General features: G+C 35.3%; 1 protein-coding gene across 1 annotated transcript; it reads right to left on the reverse strand.

Annotated features, from left to right (window-relative positions):
- Positions 1–1692: 1692 nt before the first annotated feature.
- On the reverse strand, positions 1693–12692 carry LOC105044848 (thioredoxin H4-1). The gene is made up of 5 exons (XM_010922883.2): positions 12511–12692; positions 10190–10256; positions 9289–9405; positions 4364–4486; positions 1693–2221 (listed from the first exon to the last, which is right to left on the reverse strand). The coding sequence occupies exons 2-5, from the start codon at positions 10208–10210 to the stop codon at positions 2081–2083; spliced, it is 402 nt and encodes a 133-aa protein (XP_010921185.1). The 5' UTR covers positions 10211–10256; positions 12511–12692; the 3' UTR covers positions 1693–2080.
- Between the last annotated feature and the right edge of the window lie 3304 nt (positions 12693–15996).

Below are 15996 nucleotides of genomic sequence, written 5' to 3' on the forward strand. Positions count from 1 at the left end.
AATCGGATCGGATACAGATCTATATTTATATTTATTTTATCTGATAAATATAAATATAGGTATGAATATTATTCAGATATAAAAATTTATATTTATATTTATTTTAAATAGATATTAATAAATTTGGATATCATAGTATGGATATAATTATTGATATAATTTAGATAATTAAATTTTATGAATATAAAATTAGAGATATTATTACATAGATGATAAATTAAATTAATAATATATTTATATTATTATATATTTTTAAAAAAATGATAATATTATATAAAATTATATAGGATTAAATGTTGATTTCGATATGGATCGAATAGTTGTTTATCTATATTCATATTTATTTTCTTTGATGAATATGAATATAGATACAGATATTAGTCAGATTTTTAAATTTTTATTTATATTTAAATTGATTTTAAATATAAAAATAAATTCAGACGATTAATATCTACATCATTTTTATCCTTAAATTGTGAGCGAGCCAGCAGACTTAGTCACGTCTCCGCTGAGAGGATTCATCATTTGCTTGGTACCTGTTTCTTCATTTAGTCAATGAGCTGTGGACCTTCTATTTTCTTATGGACGTTTGGCGTAGTGTATATCTTTTCTTCCTCGTCATTGTCTACCACAGCAAGAAGTTGTCCGGATCTCCTATTTTCTTCTGGTCATTCCTCGTTTTATTTTTTTCGTCGTCCTGCGGGAATGAATGCCACTTGTGGGGTGGCTACCAAATAGGAAGAAAGGTAGTGGCTTCACGACAAGGAGTGGTGGGGGCGGGCTGGTTGGACATGGCCATGGAGAGCTCCATTTCGGTGCTTGCACGTTGGGTGGATTTGGAAGAACTGAAAGGACATGTGAAAGGTCGGTCGTGCTGTTTGGACGTTATTAGTTGAGTCTTCAGCTGAAATTTCCACGGTAGGTGGCCATCACTTGCTCACAGATCACGAGATATCACTTTGTTCTTTTAGACTGGTCTGAGAGTTTCTCTTCTGGATTGGATTCCTCTGCAACCCCCGGTATTGAATTTGGCTGTCACCGTCAGCAGACTGCGATTGCCGGAAAGGCTTACCGGGGTGGTTGACTGACCTTAATTCGAGTCTTCCACTCGGCCCTATCGACTGGCATTTGGCTGTGATAATGATTGATATTATCGTGATATGTAGGATACAATACACTGTGAGCATAATTTGTTCTTACATGCAGACATAAATATAAAATTTACCATACAAATTATTAATTTAATATTTTAAAATATTATATTACAATATATTTTGTTTTAACCATTTTTTTTCTAAATTAAAACTAAGGTTTGCATTTGAACTTAAACTCAGACTCGAAGATGACTTGAATGATATTCAAATCGAATTGATCTCAATTCTTTTTCCTCATTTTTGATCAAGTTGAATTCAGACTTGATTATTAAGCCCCAATCCCTTTTGAATTGAATTTCAAATTTGAATATTTTAAATTGAAACAAACTCAAGCTTCTAACCATTCGAGTCAGCATGATTGCACCTCTAGCTCCAACCTCGCCACAACGATGTTGCAAACTGCGAACCACAGGTTGCAAGGATGTTGGTCACCCCTTACCAAGGGACAGGGTCAAAGCGAAAACACTAAAACCAGCTGCAAGAAATCATAAAGAAGAAACAACCTGGGGTCGACCAAAACTGCCAACAACAAAGCAAATAATTGTACACAGTAAATTCATTCCTTCCCCGCCATTGAAAAGTGATAACCACCAATCAAGTACATGACATCAGAGGTTTAAGCCAGTTTAAGGTCCCTGGTTGTGAGATGCACATATGACTTCTTTATGCTTTCAGTTCACATTCATCTTGGGAGAAAATACTTGGACTTGTAAAACTTCACCACACGTTCTTTAAGAACCAAAATCAACAGAAAACAGGCTGTACAATCGGGTCTGGGAACAGCAAGTCCAATAGAGAAGCCGAGTACGAGAGACAGGAAAAAATACACAAGGAAATCTTATCGACCAAATAATAGGATCAATGGACACAAATGCCAGGGACTTTTTTCTCATCATCTCAATAGCCAGATGGATTCACTTGGAGCACTAAGATGAGGATTCAGCAAGCATTTTTAACTTTTTCTCAAGTTCAGGTCTGTTGGCCCCAACAAGCTTATCCAGCTGCTGCCCATCTTTCAAGAAGAAGAACGTTGGAGTCGCACGAATATCCCATGATGAACTGAAATCCTGCGGCACCCATTTACAAATTCAGTCTCCATGTTTGTCACAAAAGAATGCATTCCATATATAAATATAGACTTGTTGCAAGTCTGACTTGGTACGCTAAAGCTAACATATTAAAAAGTTTGCCACCACCGATAAGTTAGTTTTATGAGGATCACTGCATTCCCAGATTTATTTGTGCACAGGGTTTTCCTGGCCATCAAATTCTATATGGTGGAAATAAGCTGTTCATCAGTGTCCTATCTTTTTGGATGAAATAATGCAACAAATAATGGTCCCTTGACAATGTACTTAATAGGCAACAGGTTCAGAGATCTCCAATACATGTAATTTTCAGAAACAGTGCATCAAATGGAGGTTGCCCATGGAACGGGATGATATGCATGATATCAAAGCCAACAGGATACTCTTTTGCTGCATTCTACATCTTATCTTACATACAGAAGGCTCCAGAAGCCTTTTAAATGCCCTTCAATTAGCATCCACATTCTCTGTTGTATACCTGATTGTTCAAGATAGTTTTAGCTCACCTACCTCAATCAACAGGTAAATGACCTGAAAATTGTGACCAAGACTGAGCCTTGGAACTCAAATGAAAGCATGTCTGCAGCTCAGATGTGCTTATGGTTGCTTGAATAACTGGTAGTAAGTATGAGAAACAAAATATAGGTTGGCAGACAAAGGCTTTAACAAAATGTCCAGAGTCAGCTATGCAAAAATTTGACCTAACCTTATTTACTTGATTTCAGGTGCAAACTACTTCAGTATCATAAGGCCTAAACAAAACTAGAAAATTCCAAGTGCTGAATGGAGGCTCTATCTTCATAAGCAATATGCTCTTTGGATTGAATGGTCCTGAAACAGGATTAGGTCATAAGAACATAAAAATGCCTAGAAAACATGCTGGAAATGTCCTGGAACCCAGCTGCGAGAGATGATGGCAGAAACAATACAATCTAGATCAGATAGGTTTTCTGCAGAGATTAAAATAATAATGAATGAACCCATTTCATACCCACCTGAACCGTCAAATTGCAACTGAAAACATTAACAAATGGTTTATTGAGCAAACATAGATGTAAGTTTAATAATAAGTGAAAGGGATTATTCAGCTTTCTGTGGCACAACTATTTCATCTGGATCTTCATAATTTCGAACCATAGTCAACAATGACCCAGTAATGAGGACCGTATGTTCATTATATATAAATGTCATACAAGTGAATATGACAACTTTGGTTGAAGTCTTAGCCTATTAATTGTTTTAGAGATCTTCCTAGCCTCGCTTCAGAAAAACCAGAAGCATCTCTTGTCCTACAGAGACCAGGGGGATTAGTGTCAGAACCAATGCATGTGCTACGTCAAGGGCAAAGATGAAAGATATGCCAATGGAGATGATGAAGAATAACCAGGTGGGAACCATGAGGAAGAAGACAAAATAATGAAGAAGATAAAATAACGAACTTCCAACAATAGGGCATTTGGGATAACAATAATGATGATGGAATCTTCCAGCCTCCCTTAAGACCAGAGGCAAGTTTGATGATAGTAAGGTGCACATAAGAAGATATGCCTTCTCTTTGATTTTCAGCTCATGATGCTCATGCTCTCTGCCTAATTTCAAGATGAATCTTCTAGTTGTAGTGACAGGTTCTGCTACATACTCTACATTTACAAGTCCACTTGAACCAACAAACCATTCATCTGATAACCCATGTCAATCCAGCAAACCCATTTTCAAACAGTAAGGGGCTGATAAGACAACTGATAGTTGAAGTTGTAAAAATGAGAGAAGAGACTGCTTCAAAATTTCTCTAGACCAATTTTCAACTTTATCTACAGGAACACTTCAGCAAAAAATTCTAACATTCAGGAAGATGAAGATGTCATGGTAAAAGATGGGCTTTGGGTTTCATTCAATTACTGTACCAAGGTTTATGTTTTGGCTAAAACCGAACCTTCCGGTCAAAACTGATTAATAATTGATTTCAGCCAAGACTGATCCGAAGCTGACCAAAAAGTAAATATGAAAAGACAATATTTGATGCTTAATTGGAAACATATGTAAAAGTAAACAGTAGATCACCAAAAAAAGTAGCCATCAAAGAGTAAAACAGACAGGATTAAATATAAGAGCAGATCATACCATCAACTCATCCACATCAATTGTCAGGAACACGAGAGAAGGATAATTCTCAGACAGTTCCGCATAAACAGGTGTCATCATTCTGCATGGACCACACCAAGATGCACTGAAATTTGCCACAACCTGTGAGAAGAAGGAAAAACGTATATGTGAATTGCATGAAAATCTAAAACATTGAATAATGAACATATTCAAACTTTAAGTTCACAGAAGTATGTTAAGTATTAAACAAGGGTTAAAATTCACACTCTACTCCTCAACTCTCTGATTTGGAATTCAACAAAAACCACCTGGCATTATCTGACATGCATGTCTCATGTTTATCTGTGTCTTGCATGTTCATAAGTGGTCTAAGTTTGTCTTTAAGGGAAGGCGATTGATAAAAGTTGGACTGTCAACTGTTGAGATGTAGTACCCTAGGGCCATATACGGATATCTCTTATTAAGGACATAATATATTTCATAGATCTTTACTATACCCTTTTTTTCCCCATTTCAAGCCACACGAATCCATGTAAATACATGTAGATCAATCATCACATGTAAACAAGCATATCTATATGAAAGCCCACTTCTTTGTATATGGATTTAGGAAACCTGATGTTTGCACCTTATCCATGTCAGCACACAATCTGAATGTCCCTATTGACCATACTAGCCAATTAGTCAGCCAACTCAAACTCACTTTGGTCATGTTCTTACTTTCCCAGAAACAACTTATCAAAGTTACACCCATGCCAAATTCAGATTCAAATATCTATATGTAAAACAGGTATTCTCTTTATTGCATTACTAAATCAAACTCAAACAGGTTGCTAAAATGGTTTTAATCTTGATAATTAGGTGAAGCTCCTAGTGGCAGTATTGATCAACCCAGACTATTAAGATACACATTTCTTGACAGTTTTAATCAAAGTCAGACAAGCAACTCTAGTAGATCTGATTCTGAAATATTCAACTATGAGGGAAAGAAAAACTTGAGGAAGCAAGAGGGTATATTAAGGCAAAGCAGCATTATCATCCTACTAAGCTCATAATCAAACTCTTCACAAAACAGTTATTATTCATGATACTACCGTGAGATTCAGCAAGAGTTCCAAATGTCTTCAGAGTCTCAAGAGATTGATACTTCAACCAACATTTTTAATGAAACTAGTGGTTCAACAATTATATTATGTAAAGCATCATACTTGAGGGTAAACTGAGAGAAGAAGAAATTTATTTTGAATGGATAAACAAATTTCCAAAAAATATTAGCCAATATTCACATGAATATAAGGCATCATAGCTTGGCCACATGAAAGAAGTCCAGGGAGTTGCTATCATTTGTTTTAATGTTATATTAAATGTCAGATCATAAAATTTTGCATACAAGACTCCTCAAAAAGTACCGTGACATGTCCAAGAGCAAAGGCTTCAATATTCTTGAAAACTAGTGTGTCAAAACATGTTGGTAAAATAAGGACTAGTACCTTCATTTAATTTATCTAAAAGTTTTCCTACAAAACATAATTCTTGAAAATCAAGCAGAAGACTTTTCATCCTACCATTGGCAGACACTAATGTCTTTGCCAATTCAGCAGATCCACTTTAATTTCTCCGAGCATGTTTTAAGTTCTAACCAGCATGTTTTCTTTTTGAAAGGAAAAATCAGGTTATTTTCTACTTTCTAATTTACTATATTGCCTCATGTAGATATTATGGTGTTTGCTATACATTATCAACCAACTACGGTAGACCAGTGGAATCTAATAGGTTAGTAGATTATACCAGCACAATATGAGAAATGGAATTACTTTGCTTCATGACATGCAACTTGCTCATAAAAGTATCCTTGGCAATCATTATTCACAAGTAAGATCTTAGATTGTCCCCACCATACCTCATAAAGTAGCATCCGTTCTACCAATATATTCCTTCTTTACAAAAGAGACATTTGCCAACAGCGAAATCAATCCTTTTACTGTCTTTACAATTTAAAAAAAAAGGTTATTCATTATGGTTCATAAGCCACTAAAATTGCTAATTAACCTACCTCTTCCACCTTGGTAGTTCAATAAAGGACCCTTTAGGACTTTCATAGTAAAACCCCCAACATTAACTCCAAATGCTGATATTCCAATTTCTTTCACATTAATTACATCACCTTTGGCCTCTGGACACCTTGTTTAGCCATGTAATATATTCTACTCTTCTTCCTTCTCACGAACATAGGTTAGACCATTAAATAGCATGTTCATTTTTTTTAATCCATCAACAAATGCATGAGTCGCACCCATGGTATTCCGTACCAGCCCAAACCGACCGGTACATCCCATACTCTACCGTATCAGCAGGGAATCGGTTTGGTTCAGACCAATTTTTCAGAAAATGGCCTGAACTAGACTGAACCAGTCGGTTCGGTACAATATCGGTCCGGATCGCTCGATACCGGACGGTTTGGTCCGACACAGTACCGGTTCGGCTAGGTTTTTTTTTTTTTTTTGGCCGCTGGGTGGGATTTTTTTTTGAATTTTTTATTGTCGGTACGGTCCAGTCCGGTAAGGTACCATACCGTCCCGTTCCGACTGACAACCGGCACAGATTTCGGTACCGAATCCGCGAACCTTGATTGCACCAAAATAATTCACCAATCATCAACCTCCCTAAAGAATGCATAGACAAATTGAGAATACCTTTACTCAAGCATTCAAGCAGAAGCCTCTCCATCTCATACCTGTCCTACCTAATGCTCCAGAATCAATCCTTCTTGCAATGAGATTAAACAAATTCCTCGCCATTTGAGTTGGGTAAAACACACTAGCCTTGAACGCAATATTCTTTTAGTAGTCATTATTCTGAATAAAAATATATTCTACATAATTTGCAGATACAATTGAAAGCTTTTTTTCTGGTACATGTGCTGCAAGAAAATTCAGGATGCCGACAACCGTTGCCTTATCAAAGTTTTCATACAAAAAAAGGACTATTCATACCAACAGGGTCATTAGCTTCATTCTTTCCAACAAAACCCACATAGCCACTAGCTCCCTTTTTTTATCCCCATCCGTATTCTTGAGTATTTTTCAAGTTGTGAGTCTGTTTCTTTAGAATAGGTCCTCTTATTACACCTAATAAATGATATGATATGTTGCAGAGGATACCCAAAATGACTTATCTGGGCTTGCAACAAACCAAATGCATTTTCTTTATTTCAACATTTTCCCTTTCCACACCTATTAGACCATACTTCTTCCTAGAAACCTATGCAAATATGATAAAACAGCCCACACAACATAGAGGCGAAGTCCTTGGACCCCTCTCTCTTTTCACTTGGAACCATTACATTTCCGGATATCTCACCTTTTTCTTCATTATCATAAGTGAAATATGGAAATGTCATGATTTAATGGAAGGTAAAAAATCAGTTTCCATGTTGAAGTTCACTAGATGAGTAGAAACACCAGCTTGGAAACCATCAATGAAGAAGGTGAACAATAACTTTGTAAGGTGGTGATGCATGCTACAAGCTATTGTATCACATTGAAGTTTCCTGGCAGCCAATAAGTTCCACTAAGGATCTGTTGTTTCCCAGCCTATACCTTGTCCACCCCAACTTCAGATACCATGGAAACCATCTCTAGACTTACAGAGTAAATATATCACCAGGCCTCTGTACCAATCTACCTAGAAAAAAAGGGTAGTTTGTTCAGAAGCAACAACACTTACATTTCTATCCAACTAGTAAGTTTGAAATAGCATTTAAACATCATCTCCATATGCTATTAAACCTAAAATCCATTTTCCCCAAAAGTAGTTTTCCATATTAAGAATTCAAGCGATATACCAGGCATATCATGGACATGGGAAAAAGCCCAAGCAGAAAAATCCTTGGACAACCCTCTTTGAACTTTTTATTACAGTCTCCATAAAAATATTCCTGTTGATATAGAGAACTGTGTTCTTTCCTTGAAAATTTTCTGTTCTTCCTGATCCAGGCCCCCCATATTCCTCTTAACCTGCAGCAACTAGAGATCTGTGGTCAGGCTCTCTAAAATTTATATTACCACCTACTTTATTTCCACTTCTTGCAAGCACTTCCAACAACATCTAATTTCTTCAAGAATCATGCACTAGGTTCTGCACTCTTTAAGAAAATCCCAATTTTATTTGAACCAAATTTCGAATATCCTCCTTTTAAACCAGCATAACTTATCAACCATGAAAAGTCAATATGACCTTCGTCCAAAAATCATTCATTTTATGGTAAAGGGCTGTGATCGGATAAGGAAAAAAAAAGTCTAATCCATGTCAGCAGGAGAATCAGCCGCTCTTAACTGGTCCTCTCCACCCAGTCATGAACATAACATATTCTGCAGTGATATTATACTGACCCCAAATTGCAGAAGCATGCATTTATGTGCTGTTCCCACCCCAACTGCACATTGTGCAAATGCTTCCAGATCATACCAGACAATGGCCCTATCCAAAACTTAATTCTGGAGTCTTAAGGCCACCATATGGATCTGGATACAATTCTAAAAAATAACAAATGACTCAGACACAGGTCATTTAAAAATTAGCCAGCATAGAACCAAAATTATAAATTATTAAACATAAACATATTAATTAACCTATTCCAGGAAATCTGGCTAAACAGCTCAAGTTGAGCACCAGATCTGGACAAAGACAAAAAATTTAAGCCCCAAGTAACATTAAGACTGGCCATATAACTTCATCAGTAGATTGGAATTTTGAGACAAGAGAGAGCTCTTTCGGTCCCATATTTGATATATCATATATATAAGAGTGAGTTATTAAAAGTGCTTAGTGTACATGCACATGGGCATCTCTCTCTCTCTCTCTCTCTCTCTCTCTCTGTCTCTCTCTGTGTGTGCATATGTGCCCATGTCAGGGTTTGTGTGGGGTCCTATCGAATTGCTTACTAGTTTGCCATCCTTGTTTGCATCCGCAATCTTCTCATCCCAGTTCTCTTTGCTAGTAATTACATGCACATTTCCAGCTTTGAAATCTATGTCGTCAGAGTCACCTTGGTCCCGACCCTACAAATGGTAAGAGAACAAAAACCACCAGTTGGCCACCAATTTTTTTTTTAATATACAGCCATATGCTTATTAAATAAGGTTGCCAAGGAAAGCATGAATCCACTGCTTAAATGCCAAGATAATATCAATATGTAATAAAGGTGCATATGCACAGAGTCACGCATATTCATATGCACATGCACACATAAATGTAAATATACACAAACATACATGTATATATGCATAAAAATATGTGCACATATATGTATATATATACGTACATACATACATATGTATATCTTCATGTGCACATATATGTATGTACATGAATGCACATACATACATAAATGTATGTATATCTGCTTCTGTCTGATGAGAAGGCTTGTGTACAATTAAAAACAATGGAGTATTTAAAACTCAAATCTCTTCTAATATTCAATTAAATAAGTATAATTATTAGGTTTGTTGCAAGGCCGAAAAACCAAATACTGACTAAGTTTGAAGTTAAAGACAAAACATATGGAAAGTTAAGCTCGGGCCATGCAACTGTAACTTAAAAGCTCAACTTCACACAACCAGCACCACCCCCCCCCCAAAAAAAAAAACAAAAAAAGGAAAAGAAAAGAAAAAAGGTCCAGCAGCCAACACACACACATGCACCGATGTCTTTCCCTGTTCCACTGTGAAAATGACATAACAAAAAAAGCAAATTATTTATCTATGCATTGAAGTATCGAACTGAGTACTCTAAGCTTCACTACGATTTATGAGTTTCAAATGCATTTTATTGATGATAACTAACCTTTCCCAAGCAGGCTCCCATCTGAACTCAGGAGTTTCAGTCAGGAAACCAGGATCCCCAGCTTCTTCTGGGAAATAGGAAATGATGAAAAAATCATTAGTAAAAAGATAAGTGCATTAAATTGACAAAAGAAAAGGTGCAGACTGACAGATTACTCTGCATATCACAATCAAATATCATCCAGGTAACTGCAAATAGACTTTAAAAAGAACCACCTGAAATAATTTGTATAATGTCCTTATCAAAATCAGGCTCTTTAAATTCAGACATCAAACAACGATCACATAAGACATGCAAACAGGAAATATGTCAAAGAGATCTCTGATGACAACAAGGAATCAATGCTCACATTAGTTTCCAATTAGCCAATTACCACACATTATACTATAGTTCTTACTGAACATCCAACACTTTTTGTGAGACCTAAAGCGAATATATTAAAGGATTGAAGTATGATCATATTGGAATATAAATATGTCCAGGAAAACAGGATCATTGAAACTGAGGTAGTACTTAAGCAAATATCTTAATATATGAAAACATTGTTGTATGTAACAAAATGATGACAATCAAACAGGTTCAAGAGCATACAATGTCACCAATAAGGAATACTAAGGTGGATATATGATACACAAGGAAGGATGAATGAATGCAAAGGAGGATGCAAAAGAATTCTATAGATTGAATTGGTAGAAGAGTAATTGATATTATGACCTAGTGAGAGAAAGAAGGCATAACATAACCTAAATGGAACCTATGAGAAGGGATTTAAAATGCTTGTGCTGACAGAGGATGCCCTTCCAAGGAATAAGGGGTAAATACAATTCACACCATCAACCCCATATAGGGGGCATGGCACTTAATGCTTATCGTTATAAACTACATAACCAAGCACTGGTGATATATTTTAATAACTTAATTTAGCATCCAAGTGTCAGTTCCCTGTCCAATATTATTCCAAGACTAACACCAGCAAATCTAGAATGTAGAGCCTCAGTGCATCTGCAGATGCTAGAATAAGTATAAATGAGTAATGAGTATAAATAATAACCAAGTTATTTATATGAATAGATATGTGAGGAATTTTGTAGAAACACAATATGCATACTATACCTTTAGTTAGGGGAGTGACAATCATAACACTCAATTTGGATGAAAACAAAAGTCTGCCAAAATGAAGTGCAAGGAATGCAATAATAGAGGGAAAACACATAGAGATAAGCCTTAAAGAAAGAAAAAATGATGTCCAAGAGATTCCAGAAATAAAACTTTCTCAGTATGGGTTCGATTGTGTGTGTGTGTATATACATACATGTATGTATGTACGTACGTACATGTATGTATGTATCTACGCACATACATACACCGAAAGAGATGCCGGTAGTATGACATAGTTTAAGCGATTACAAATAGCTTCAAAGAAGCACTTGGTGGGGTAAACTCTGAGCAGGGCTCTGGGGAAACTGGTTGCAAAATTGAGATTGGTTTTGAGTTAAACAAAAGGGAAAACAAGATCCACAAAGTCCCACTCTGAAAGCAATTTTGGTCATTGTTATGAGCAAGAGTGCAGATAAGCACAGCACAAGAGACTTAGTAGTATAGGAAAGATTAGATGATGATAAATAGCTTATATGGTTCTATCATGTGCATTCAAGGCCACAACAGGACCTATGCGAGCATGTGTCTGGTCCCATATCAGTGATGTACTGGGGAGATTTGAGTACTTTAATAGGGCCAAGGATCCCAAATAACATCTTCTGGCTAGCCTTTTCGGTTGAGGTCCTAATCCATTACGAAACAATCAAGCGGGACGCAAGTTGAGAAGGCCGGATAAAATTTAGGAATATTATGAAAAAAGATTCGGTAATAATAGTTGCAAACCAAGCAGCTATCATTTTGAACTAGCATGTACCAGAAAGAATAAAACATCAACCAGAGCTTCCAACTGCGCCAAATATTTCACCAATCCTCGTATACCATTCTTGAGTCGCTCAGCAGTAAAATTACCGCACAGACAGATGAGGTTGCACTAATTGAAGCAAACTAAACATAAATTAGGCGGCTAATATCGGAACCAGGCGACAAACATCTCTAGCTATGCGTAAATTTAACCAAGAAGTAATTCACATAACCAACTGCATTAATTAAACCAAGAACCAATTCACCAAAACCATTAGTCATAAGTTAATCTATTTAATCAAGAAGCAATCCGAACCATTCCATTCGAAAACATAGAAATTTAGGCTTAATTAAATGGGAATGCAGAACTTTCTTCATGAGAAACCAAGAAAGGCTGACAGGATATAAGAAAGGAAATATACCTTAAAATAACTCTTTGCTGATTTCGCTGTGAGATACTGCTCTTGCAAAGAATCGAGCGATAATTTTGATCGACGAAACCCTAGAGTTTGGGAAGGAGGAGCGGAGGGTGATCCGCCAGCACCGACGCGAAAGCGGGTGATGTCACCGAAGCTTCCTGACGGGAAGCGACCACCAATAGAAACTCGAGATGTAGGACGCCCCGCTACTAGAGACCGGCTTGATTGGCGGTCCAGCGTGGGTCCGACTTGACCCAAATCCAGCCCAATCTGAATTGGTAATCTGGACCAAGCCTGATCTATTGGGCTGGAAGAATGGCCCAAATTATGAGAAATGCTTTGTGGACCGCAGGCGGTGTAGCTTTGCACACACCATCCGCGATGATTGGCTCTCACACGGGATCGATGAAAAAAAATTTTTTTGCCGCATGTGCTGATTCCGTACGTGAGCTAATCATCACGGGCGATGCCAGCTGCACCACCCGTGGTGCACAAAGCATTTCTCTCCAAATTATATGTCCAACCCAAGCCCTAGCATACATGAGAAGAGACTAGGAGGGAAGGATTGTGATAAATAAGAGAAAGGAGACATAAATCAATATTTATTTTGTGAATGTTGCTCTCCCCATTATATATCTAATAAAAAAATATTATTTTTTAGTTGGACTAGATTTACCATTGAGCTGGTGGATTAGTCCAATTACGGAGCAACATATATAAAAGCATTTGTATTGCACTCTTTAAATTTTATCCATCCATGGTTGGTTGGACTAGTCCACCAGCTTAGCAGCGGGGCTGATCTAACCGATATCCATTGAAAAAGGAAGGAGAAATCACAATAAGCATCATGGTTGGCAAAGTCATAAGATCTACTCGCATCCTATCATTAACACTTAAAATAGATCCTTGCACCTCTGTATGTAGTACTATCAGGCATGCTCTTGTTTTTCAACTCTAAATTTCACTGTGATGTGCTACATTCTACTAACAGCTCTCAAGCTGCCTAAACTTTGCATTAGGCATTTTTTTTCCGAATTTATGATAACCGAGATTTTGCTCCAAACCTTATGATGCTGAACCATCCGAGAGAAAACAAACAAGACAAAAAGTTTAGAACCAGACAAAAAGGACCGTGATGCTTAGCTAATATCTTGCCTTGGCAGCTTGTAGTGAATTAGCAATATTTATCATCATTAAAAAGCATTGGAAGGTAATAACTCGTCGGGACACTATAGCTGCTAGAGGTATCCACATTGGTCTGGCTAGGAAGCTCAACATATCTTGGTTTGGAGATGATGAAGGATTGAAACATCATTATTAGTGGACCTATAACATGAAAACAACCCCTTTTTGTCATGTCAAGTATTCCAATTATTTTCCAACCGCTCCTAAACTCAGCAGCCAAAGCACTCTATCTTCCACCCTTTCCTCGATTCCCAGATTTCTAATTAATATAAAAAAAAATTATTTATCTAAATAATTTAATTTTTAATTTATTTATCAAAATAATATAAAATCGATAAAATATCATTATCATTTTAAATGGTATTTTATCATGGCCACGTCACCCCCTATTTTTCACATAGATCACGTAAAAAAAATAAAAAAATATAAAAAAATATGACGTTTTTAAAAACGCTATTCCAAATGGCGTTTTTAAAAACGTCATATTTTTTGACATTTTTTTCTAAAAAAAAAGATAAAAAATAAAAAAAAATTAAATTTATAAAAAATTAAAATTTTAATTTTGATAAAAATAAAAATTATTATTTAAAATTAGTATCTCCATTTCAAATTATCTTTTTAAAAAAATATTTGAAAAAAATTGGTGTAAAAAAATTAAAAATATCATTAAAAATTTTAAGAAATAAAAATTATAATTCTAAAATTTAAGAAAATAAAAATTTTAATTTTAATTTAAATAAAAATTATCATTTCAAATTACAATCTCCTTTTCAAATTAATTTTTTTTAAAAAAATATCATAAAAAAATAGAAAAAATAAAAATTATAATTTTGAATGAATTTTAAAGAATAAAAATTTTAATTTTAATTCAAATAAAAAAATAATTTTTATTATTTTTTATTTAAAATTTATTTTTTAAAAAAATATCTCAAAAAAATCTTAAAAAAATTAAAAAAATAAAAAAATATCATAAAAAATGAGAGCCAAATAAAATTATAAATTTGAATTTAAAAAAATAAAAATTTTAATTTTAATTCAAATAAAAACTATCATTTCAAACTGTCGTCGGGGGGGCCGCCGCAAGGGCCCGCCGTGGCCCATCGCCGGGGGAGCCGTCAGGGGGCCACTACCGGGGCCCGTCGCGGGAAGCCATCGCCGGGCCACCGTGGGGAGCAGCCGTCGGGCCGTCGTCGGGCCCGCCACCCACCGCTGGCCGTCTGTCGCTGGCGGCCAAGGAAAAAGAGGGAGAGAGAGAGAGGAAGAGGGACACGAGGGGGCCGACCAAGGGAAGGGAGGGCCGGGGCCCGCCGCCGGGGCGCAACAGCCCGCTGCCGGCCCTCTGTTGCCGGCGGCCAAGGAAAAAGAGGGAGAGAGAGAGAGAGGAAGAGGGAGAGAGAGAGGAAGAGGAAAGAGAGAGGAGGGAGCTCACCGTCGTCGGAAGGTCGCCGCCGTGCCGATGGAGAGGAAAAAATGCCGGAGATAGCCGGAGAAGAGGGAGAAGGAGAGAGGGGTTTTTTTTTTTTTTGAAATTTAAGCTTGAAAAACGTCATTCCCTTTGGCGTTTTCCTACATTTTTTTTTATGATTTTTTTTAAATTTTTAAATTTTTCTTTACTTATTTTTATGTGATTTTTTAATAAATAAAATTAATTTAAAATGGTCATAATAATTTGAAATGATAATTTTTTATTTGAATTAAAGTTAATTTTTTAAAGTAATAATTACAAATTTTATATTTTATCATTTTTTATTAGAATTATAATTAGAAATTTTAATTTTTTAAATTTAAAATTATAATTTTTATTTTTAAATTAGAATTACAATTTTTATTTTTTTAATTCAATTCTTTTCCCTTTTTTCTTTTTTTATGGTGTTTTTATTTTTTTTAAACCATTTTTTTCTTTTTTTCAGATATTTTTTTAAAAAATAATTTGAAATGGGAAAAGTATTTTGAAATGATATTTTTTATTTTCATTAAAGTTAAAATTTTAATTTTTTTTAAAATTTTAATTTACAATTTTTATTTTTTTCATATTTTTTTTTCACTTTTCGTATGGTATTTTTTCTTTTATTTTTTTTGAATTCAAATTAAAATTTTAATCTTTTTTATAACTTAAAATTATAATTTTTATTTTTTTCTCATTTTTATCTTTTTTTTTTATTTTTATAAAAGTTTTTTATGATTTTTTTTATTTATTTAAAATATTTTTTTAAAAAATTAATTTGAAATGGAGAAAGTAATTTGAAATGATGTCTTTTATTTTAATTGAAATTAAAACTTTTATTCCTTTTAAATTTTAAATTA

Source organism: Elaeis guineensis, chromosome 5, assembly GCF_000442705.2.
Source record: "Elaeis guineensis isolate ETL-2024a chromosome 5, EG11, whole genome shotgun sequence".
Classification (NCBI taxonomy): Eukaryota; Viridiplantae; Streptophyta; class Magnoliopsida; order Arecales; family Arecaceae; genus Elaeis; species Elaeis guineensis.

What these genes read in the sequence shown, in the direction of transcription:
- LOC105044848 (XM_010922883.2), bottom strand. Translation starts at nt 10,210, where the DNA reads ATGGGAGCCTGCTTGGGAAAG. An exon ending in TGGGAGCCTGCTTGGGAAAG is followed by an intron (nt 9,406 to 10,189) that starts GTTAGTTATCAT and finishes TACCATTTGTAG; the next exon opens with GGTCGGGACCAAGGTGACTC. An exon ending in CAAACAAGGATGGCAAACTA is followed by an intron (nt 4,487 to 9,288) that starts GTAAGCAATTCG and finishes TTCTTCTCACAG; the next exon opens with GTTGTGGCAAATTTCAGTGC.